This window comes from Phaseolus vulgaris, chromosome 7 (genome assembly GCF_000499845.2).
Source record: "Phaseolus vulgaris cultivar G19833 chromosome 7, P. vulgaris v2.0, whole genome shotgun sequence".
Taxonomy (NCBI): domain Eukaryota; kingdom Viridiplantae; phylum Streptophyta; class Magnoliopsida; order Fabales; family Fabaceae; genus Phaseolus; species Phaseolus vulgaris.
This window is the reverse complement of record NC_023753.2, coordinates 22,162,671-22,172,634: the sequence shown is the minus strand read 5'-3', so window position 1 is coordinate 22,172,634 and position 9,964 is coordinate 22,162,671. Positions and strand designations below refer to the sequence as shown.

At 32.4% G+C, this 9,964-nt stretch overlaps 1 protein-coding gene and 1 pseudogene across 1 annotated transcript; one reads left to right on the top strand and one right to left on the bottom strand.

Moving 5' to 3' along the window:
* Positions 1 to 565: 565 nt before the first annotated feature.
* On the top strand, positions 566 to 1,258 carry LOC137829263 (auxin-responsive protein IAA9-like; annotated as a pseudogene).
* Positions 1,259 to 3,220: 1,962 nt separating this feature from the next.
* LOC137828560 (uncharacterized) lies at positions 3,221 to 4,839 on the bottom strand. Its single transcript, XM_068635181.1, has 2 exons — positions 4,377 to 4,839; positions 3,221 to 4,291 (listed from the first exon to the last, which is right to left on the bottom strand). The coding sequence occupies exons 1-2, from the start codon at positions 4,425 to 4,427 to the stop codon at positions 3,533 to 3,535; spliced, it is 810 nt and encodes a 269-aa protein (XP_068491282.1). The 5' UTR covers positions 4,428 to 4,839; the 3' UTR covers positions 3,221 to 3,532.
* Between the last annotated feature and the right edge of the window lie 5,125 nt (positions 4,840 to 9,964).

Below are 9,964 nucleotides of genomic sequence, written 5' to 3'. Positions count from 1 at the left end.
AACATAACTTTAGAATTATCAAAGGGAAGTTTTATCAAGTTGATAATGTGAGAAGAGAATTTATATGAGTTAAACATTACTTTGATTACCTTAATTCAAGTTTTGTTTTTTATTTTATTTTAAATGAAGTTGTGTGTCCTTTGCACGACTTCAATTCAAATCAGATTATACTAAAACGATTCTAATTACGTTTACATTATAGTGAAGTCGTATATCCTTCACATGACTTCTGCATGTGATTATTTTTTTAATTTTGGTGCATAATTTGTTATTTTATTATTTATTTTAATATTAACACATACAAATTTATTTAGAAAAAGTAATTAATATGTTATTAATTAATATTAATATTAACACATCCAAAGTCACCATCGTTGACAGTGTCGTCTGCATCACGTCGTCAGAAACCACCCAGTCCTCGTCAGCATCCATGTGGAACCTTCCATTCGTCAGCAAGAATGTGTGCATTGAGTCTTTTGTGTTGTTGGTAATTTGAAGTGAACGATGAATTTGACTTTTATTGTTTATGTCTGTGAAAGTTTGCTTTGATTGTGTTTGGAGTGTGATGTCGTTGACGACGATGGTAACGAAGGAGGACGGGCTAAGCAAGGTGTCGCCTACCTTAGCGTCTGGTTCTTCCCATTCCTTGGATTGTTTCTCTCAGAATGGGGCTGGATTGAAATAAAGGAATTACTTAGGGTTGTTTGATTGCTCATCAGTGGATAGTTGTGTTTCTACTGTGTCAGGCTTGGGTGATGAGAAAAAGGAGAACATGAATTTGAAGGCTACAGAGTTGAGGCTGGGTCTTCCCGGATCACAGTCACCTGACAGGGATCCAAATCTTTTCTCTTTAAGCTCAACAAAGCTTGACGAAAAGCCATTGTTCCCTTTGGTTCCTACTAAATACGGGATTTTCTTGTTGTCCCAAAAAACTGTTGTTTTCGGCAACAAGAGAGGTTTTGTTGATACCATAGATGTGTTTTCTCAAGTTAGAACAGATGCTTGATGTTCTTAATATTGTGAGAAATGTTTATCTTTCGTTGTGTCTGAGATTAGATGTCACTATCTTTCGTGCAGGGAAAGTTGACTAGTAATATACGGATGACTATAATGTTATCACCTAGGCCTTCTAATGCTCAAGCTTCTGCAATGAAAGAAGTGCAAGCAAGTTACAAGACGACCTTGTTCAACTAATAATGGAACCAGTCATAACCATACAGATGTTTCTATAAATGGTAGTGCTTCGACATCTGAGTAAGTGGAATCTATCATCTCAAGGAACCACAATTTCATAAGATTTTTGAAGTTGGACAATTGAACCACAATTGCCACGCCAACACCTAATCTTGACACGTCACATCTCTTAATCTCATCTCTCTGCCACATAAGCAACATTTGACGTTGTAAGGTACGACTTAACGGAAAATACCAATTTGTATATGTTTTAAAAAAACATATGGACCAAATTGATTTTTTTTTAAAACCACTGTACTGAATTGAATATTGACTCCAAGACGAATAAGGTAATTATGCCTTAAAAAAATTATACCAATAAGTAATTTTATAAAAATATAAGAAAAATAAAATATGTTAAAAATATAAAAATTATTGTAAAGATTGTGACCAGGAGATAACATGAAAATTAGTTGTTTAGTTTTATCGAGTTATATATTAATACTTGTTTGATTATTTTGTAGGATAGTGGGAGAAAATGAAGCTATAAATTAATTGTGCAAAATAAAGAAAGAGGGAAATTAATAATGGAAATTAGAAGTAAATTTTCCTATCAATTTTGTTTATATGAAAAATTGCTTCTATATATTATGACATTCATTCTCATACTAAGAATATTTTTTTGACTTATTGAGAATTGACTTATCAATTTCGTTATGGATAAAATGAGTAGTTTGGTCTTCTTGATTGTGACGATAAGATGATGTATGAAATTTAGTCTTGTGTAAGTTTTAAATGAGATGAAATTCAATTTCATAAGTTTTATAAATATTATAGAGTCTCTAGGCTACAATGTGAATACACATCAATTCCAAGAGACAAGACAACCAAGACTCCCCCACAATCACACCACCATTCACAAAATATATTTTCATACAAAAAATAAATAATAAAAATCAAACACTTATTTTTATATAACACTATATTATAAAAAAAACTATACATGAAAATCAAAAAATAAAATTTAATACAGAAATCATAAATCATATAAATGATACACATTTCAATGTAATAAAAAAACAAATAAAGACGTGTAGGAATGACACAAGTTTATTTAAAATAAAATAAAATATTGAAATAAAGAAATCAATCAAATTCATGTTTAATTCACAGTAAAACTATATTAAAATTAAGATAACATAATGGATAATTGTTTTTTAAAAATGGAGATGTGTGGTCCACGAGTCATGAATAGTCTGCCACCGTAGATGTCTACGTGGAATTCCATACTAATGCCATGTTCTGCAGATTAAGCGGGGCCGATTAAGTAGATCTTCTTCTCATTGCATCTGCACTCCATCATATTAATTACTCTCCCCTTAATCAAATCTCTTAATCACATTCTATATTCAATACATCTTCTCAAATCTTTTCTATAATAATTTTAACAAATCAAAATTCATTATTATTATGTCTTTTAATATAATAGATTATTTTTTTTATATTTTTGTTATAAAATACTTATCAGCATTTGCCTCATGTTATATGCTATTAATTATTCTCATTGACTGATTGGGTTTAGTGGTTCAGGCACACCCATGCTCCATGTGAAATCAACACTGTTTGACTGTAACTTCTACTCATCCCAAAATCTCTTTATTTTTGTTCTTCTTTTCCTTTTCTTTCCACACATATTATTTAGCTTGCTTTATTCAGGGCCTTAGATAACTGAAGAAAAATTTCCCAATATTTTATTTAACTTGTGTTTAACAAAGAAAACAAAAAACAGTTAATGATTTGAAGATTTGTAATTTATTGAAGTCCTTAAAATAGTTTATTGAAGTTATTTGGCCAGGTGTGAGCAACATCCATTCTTCATGATGGGGAGCCAAATTAGGTGCTGTTTTAATGGCAGACACTAACATTGAATGAAGTGTGCTTCATGGAAAAGAAAAATTCTTGGAAAATATATGATTGCTTGGTTGCTCATACTGAACCATCATTATTGTACTAAGCAAAGAAAGCAACAGCTTAAGAGAAATAACAGTAGCAGAACAATAGCCTTTAATTAAAAGTTAAGCCATTTGAAGCCTGGTTACATCACCCTCTAATATCTATCTACCAAAGTACAAAACTGTGTCATGACATGGAGGAGGCTACTTAATTCCCATCAATTTTGTGAGAACTTAGCTCTCATATATACATAATAAGATAAGATTAGAGAAAATTTTAAACACTAAAATCAAGATTTTTTTTCCAGCATAGTAAAGTAGGTCAGAGTTTGTTGATAAGAGGACAAAGATGAGGGGATGCACATTGGACACCTGTTTCACTGTGATTTGTTATGCAGATGAAACCATTATGAAAAGGATGGGTGTGATAGGGAATTATGTGAAGCAGTGGTAGGTGTTGGCAAGTGCTGAGTGATGACCTTTCTACTCTTTGAAACTGGACAATCAGTGACCGCAGAGAGGACCAGGTCCCTCTTCTTATTGAAATGGAAAGTGCTTTTGGAAGAGTCTTGAGGTGAAATGGCCACAGGAGGGATCTCAATGGAGTTAAGCTGTGGAGGAGGGTGCTGCCACTGTGGGAGTGGTCCAGCCAAGAGAAGGGTCTGAAGCAGTGGTCCAGCTTCTACCACTGCCTTTAAGAGTTTCCCTTTTTCAGGCAATGGTTTCTTTTCTGCTAATTCAAGGACTACTTGCAGTGGTGTTGGATGTGGGGTTGAACTTCCACCAGAAGAGGGCATGCTACTTTCTTCACAGTCAGAAGAAGCAGCTGGCATAGAGTGCTTTTCAGAGAACCCTTCTTGCAGCTCTTCTTCACTCTGTGATGTGGTATCTCTTTGATGTGTCTGACCAAGTTGTTGCTGGTTCTGGTGCTGATGCTGTTCCAGCTGTTGCTTCTGCTGAAGTTGTTGTTGGAGCTCTAGTTTTTCCAGCATTAGCTTCTGGCATTTTGCTTGAGCTTCATCTCTCTCCTTGGTGACCCTGCTTAAAAGGTCATTGACATGGATCAAATCACATTCTCTTCTGGTAATCTCCTCCTTAGCTGATGCAATTGTTGCTTCTAGCTCCAAGGTTGTGTACAGAAGAGAATGTTTCAAGTCTTCCAACCCCTGCTAGTTCAGAAATGATACAATACTACTAAGTAAATAGGAAAAGATATTAAACAAAGCATTTGGAAAAGTAGATGTGTGTGACCTCTTCTTGGTAGTGGAATTCCCAGGAAAGAGGACTACGTTCATATTCCATTGGTAGCAATTGGAGGAGGAAGAGAGGGAGAGTATCTGTCTTGGATCTTCAAATGAGGAATATTGTAGTACTATCCTGGAGTCTACTTTCCTTTTATTCTTGCCTAAGCTTTACTTCATGGGACATGGAGTTGAAAAAGGGACAGAAAGCGCCAAAATTTTAAAGCACAAAGGGCAAATGGCAAGTGTAACAAATAGGCACTATGTTCACAAGGACTAAAATTCGGTGGGGGTAGGGATAGGGAATGTGATTTCATTTCACTGGTCCAACTTCGAACCTAATCCTCTTCATATTCAGCCTTTTAGGTAGCGGCGGATGGCACGTGTGTACATGTAAAACTCAAAGTAAATAATTTTAGCATCTCAATCAAAAAGTAACCACTTCCCCTTGGTTTATTCAGTTTCAGAGTCATAGTAAACAAAAAATTGTTGATGAAAATTAGAGGGTGTTTTTATTCTTCAGCATTTTCTTTTTCTCTGTGAAATCCTCATTCTGCATTCTGTTATCTTCTCAATGATCCAGGGAAATTTGGAAGCTGATGTCTGAATGGAGAGCCTTTACCAATCTTAGATTAATGTTAACCACTGCTTTTTTGCTTGTGTTCTATTTGGTCAGACTAAAACAAAAACAAAAAGTCTAGTTAGAGGAATGATTAAAGGGGTATAAGATCTTATACCCTTTTCCTTTTGTGTGTATATGCTTTGATTTTTTTTTTTAATTTTGACTAGAAAGAGGATTTTGCTATGGCTTTATTAGTTATTATCACGCCATCCCATACCATATACTAAAGCATGTATTGTCGTTACTTTTTCCCTCCTCAGTCCTCACTCCCTCCATCATTTTCCTGTTCTCACTCAAATGGTTATGATGCAGTGTCGTATCCTCTTGCCTAATGAAAATGACACATCAACTTTTCATTTTAACCTATATTTCTCTAGCCAATTTTAAGGTTAACCTCTACTCACCCGCTGATTGGAAGTGAAGTTATGCAAATATCATTACACAATCTGGTTTTCCCCCATCTGAAAATCATATTTGGATCATCTAAGAGATTACATTCCTAAGGTAAGATATGAAAAGTGCATTTGAGAGATATTTTACTGACAAGGATTAATAAGAGCATTTGAGAGATTACATATCTACATTTCATGATCCGCCACATTACATATCTGCTAGTCAAAGAAGGGAGCTGAGAGGAAAAATGTTTTCACCAAAATCCTAAGGGGCAACTGAGATAATGGTGGGTCCATTTTGTTGCTCTTTTTCACAGTAAAGTTCAATCCTTTTAGATCAAAAGAGAGGAAAAGAATAACGGCTTATGCAGCACCTAACTTACTGTTTTGGTAAGAAAATGTTGCCATCGATCTCATTGCAACCGTGTGGGTCCTCATACTCCCTCTTCACACTTGGTTTCCTAATATCCATGCACCAAAGTAGTAGAATGAAGACGCATACAGACAAATTTTTGTTTACTTTCCTTTAAGAAAAAACAAATAAACCTTTGACGTTTGTCTACGAATACATTGGATAGCATTTTCTGCTCTCTTCAAAATCAATATCCAAGACAACTTTATGGGAACCAGTTAACAATTTTTATTCAAAAGCCACAATTTCTGTCATCATTGTATGAAAATTCTCGAAACATAATCAACAATCAACACTTCAGTTGTATTGAGGGGTGAGACTATATATGTGCTTAGGAAAAAAAGGGAAAACAAAATTCACTAAAAAATCTAACACTTTAGAGTTTTGACATAGTTTTGTATTTTAAAAAATTCCAAAAGATTAAGGGATGAATGTGTTATATAAACTGTCTTTGGTATGGATTATTAAGCGATGTGAAACTATACTTAGTATATTAAATTTTCAGTTGAGAGTTAACGAAACAAATTTTTGATTTCCACAAATGACGTTTATATTCTGACCTCAAATTTAATGATATAACATCGAATTACTGCATTCAAGATTGTCTGTTTTAGAGTTTGAAACTTCGTCATCATTTTATCCTTAAAATGTGTTTAAGAAAATTAAGAACGAAACCAAGCTTATGATGTATAGTTGAAGTAGGGTAAAGAAAAGTGATGGTGGCGCTAAGCGTGCATGAAACATTGCAATAATTGGCAAAGATTATCTTTATCTTTGTACCTGATAGGATAAGATTCTTAGATATTATTTTATGAATAATTAATTATTTGATGTAATCTAGGTGGGTTATTTTCCTCCGTGAAGGAATAGTTAGTTGATGAGAAATGAATGGCACATAACCGTTGCTCATGAAAATGGAATTAGTACATTTTATTCTTTAATATTTTTTTTTGCATTATCTAGTACATAATCACATGGAACGACTTAAAAGTAAATTGATTGATGTAGTACAATATTCTTCTTCAACTATATCACTATAGTGATGTTTTAATTCAAAATTGAAATTGTTTAGTATTTATTGAACCAAAATAACTTTCTTCCGCGTTTTCATGTAGAAAAATAAATCCAATGTTAATGCAAATTGAACCGAAACAGTTTCCTTATATATAAAAGGAAAGACCCAAAGTTCTATGAACACACATTTGATAATAATTAAATTATGTTTGTTAATTAATGTTAATTAGTTATTGATTCGTGCAGTGACGCGGTTTTGAGCTTTAGAATGTTGGAGATACTTTTTGTCTCCGTTTGCATGTGAGGAAGCTATAGATGGAAGGCCCACGCAACTAACCCAACTCTTTCAAATCTAATTATCTACGTTTTGGCTAATTAACCCAACTCTTTATAAATATTTTCACAAACTTTTAAATTTTGGTATGAGGGTTTTCTGAAAAAATGGCTCTTTACACTGTAGTATCCCTCATGCAATTTCTCTGATTCTAAAGTTTTAATGATGAATAATCATAATGCATGCGAGAATATGAAGGCATAAGGTGGGAAAAAACATATAAAAATAGCTTGAGAACTTTTCTGAGAAAGCAACTGATATTTAGTGGCAGAATTGATTGTGATGCGAAAACTATCTGCATAATCACATAACTTCATTTACTTCAGCCACATACAAATATATAACCAACCAAGGCCACTAATAGAAGTAATTATGAGTTTTTTTTTTCAATTTCAAATTTTGTGTAGAGTAAACTTGATAGTTTCAGAGTTTTATCTTTTCAATTTGGTTTATCTAGGCCTGTTTAAATTAATGGAAGTTAAAATTGACTCTTGAATATCTACAGTATACAACTAAAACGACTATAAGATGTTAAGTTATACTTTTATGTAGATGCCAACCTTATTTTGAATTCTTATTTGTTTTGAAGTTTATAATTTTGAATGATTTTTATGGAAGTATTGTGAAAGTTATATGGAGGTATAAGTCATATTAGAGAAGTGAATTTGAAGTGTGGAAGTAGAGGTTTAGTAGAGGTGAGACCTGTGAAATCAAAGTGTATAATAATGAACAATAATACACACCATGATTGATAATTGTCATATTTCAATAATATTGCATATTAAAAGACAGACACTTATGGATATTTATTGATAGAATAACTATAATTAACTCTTAATTTATGAATTTTTTTTTTACATATTTTGTGATTATAATAGGAATAAAAACGATTTATTCCCAAATTTGTGTTAATTGCAGGATTCTAGGGGAAAATGGAGATGAAATGACTAAAGAAGAATAAACAAGATGAAAAGGCAAAGTTGGAAACGCTCAACACTCGCCCAAACTCGCCTAAGTCAGATCTCTCCAGAGGAACTTGCCCAAGCAAGATCAATCCATAGAAGTTAAGTTTTTTCTCGTCCAAGCAAGTTGTAGCTCGTCTAGGCGAGAAGTAACTTAGCCCAAACCCAACTAGGTTAAATATGAGGCGTGAGGCATAACCCAATAAATCATTGAGATAATAGAAGGAGATATAAACATCTTGTATCTTATTTTCTTGCTTTCCATGCTTGTAATTGTCAAAATGAATGGCTAATTCTACCATTTGGGATTAAGAGTAATCTGTTCAAACTCTTATGTATTGAGGTGATATTTAAATATAATATTATGTTCTTGATTGATTGATGATTGATATTGTCATTTTAATCTTAACGCTTCTTTTATCATGATTTTGATCCTTAGATTTGACAGTAAAGTACTTATAAACATATGACCCAAATGATAATGCTTAACGTATTTGAATGCTAGGAATAGACTTGAAATATTAATTGCTATCAACATCTGCTCGTAACAATAAGGAGTTTTTAATATGCGAGGAGTCAATATTTAAATATGCGAGGAGTCAATATTTAAATATGCGAGGAGTCAATATTTAGGAGACTATCTTAATAATTTTATATGTGGGGGATCGATATAAATGAATTTTATATGGGCATCAATATCAATTAAAGATAGAATATTGCTTTTCAAAATAAAAAAAAGAGTGAGAAGGATGAACCCCAATCCCAATTTTCCCAATTGAATCAACAACTCTTTACTTTGTTTTATTTACATTCTTGCAATCTCATACACAACAAACATCCAACAAACTTTTACTTATTGTTTTCTATTTAATGAATATTATACTTGAGAATTCAATTGTTCCTTGTGGAGACGATATCGGTCCTTAGGGACAAATTTATTACTTCTGACACGGTACACTTTCCATAAAATAGTCATCAAGGATCTTACAATATATGATTATCACATTCCATAAATTCAATTATAATAAAGATAGGAACTTACCTTGATCCATAAGAGTACCCATGTGAGCATATTCTTTCCCTTATTTGCAAAGACAAAACCCTATTTTCTTAATGTTTCCCAATATCAATTAGATTAACTTTTCATCAAGTATCATAATATATATATATATATATATATATATATATATATATAACCTCTCACATTAACCAATAGGCATTTTTATATTATTAAATCACATTCAAGTCAAGGCTCAATTTACATAATTTTCTAACATTCTCCCACTTGACTAATGTGGAGCTGTAATACTTCAAGATTTAATAATTACATAAATCATAATGTGTATTAAAAAGTCTTACATAATTTGGTTTTATCATTAATTAAAACTAAGGATACAAAATTAATAAGATTCATAGTGGTTACATGTCATTTAATCAACACATTTCCTTTCCTGTACTACTATATTATTCTTTCTCATTAATATGACCTTACAATGAGACGTTCATAATGAGTTCAAACATAATGTCATTTTCATCTACAAGGTTTCCCACATCATAATTTGCATGCGTGCATATAAAGTGGAAAACATAGATTTCAGAAACATGCATATCAGTAAGCTCAGAGTGGGAAATAACCATTAATAACAACATTCAACATAATGCCCATATTCTTAACATGGCCAGTAAATATTTTGGGCATGTTTCTTAACATGACCCTAACCCTTTTATTAAAGGGTCAACAATAAGATTGGTACTAATATGTTCTATTGACATTATGTTTTTGAACCTCTTCCTTAACGACAAAGTATTCTAATTTCATATGCTTAGAACTTTTGGAATACTTGTTGTTCTTAGAAAAGAAA

Bases quoted from the DNA above. Each gene is read 5' to 3' on its own strand.
- LOC137828560 (XM_068635181.1), bottom strand. From the start codon at position 4,427: ATGGAATATGAACGTAGTCCTCTTTCCTGGGAATTCCACTACCAAGAA. The intron at 4,292-4,376 runs GTCACACACATC...CTGAACTAGCAG, and splicing joins AATTCCACTACCAAGAAGAG to GGGTTGGAAGACTTGAAACA.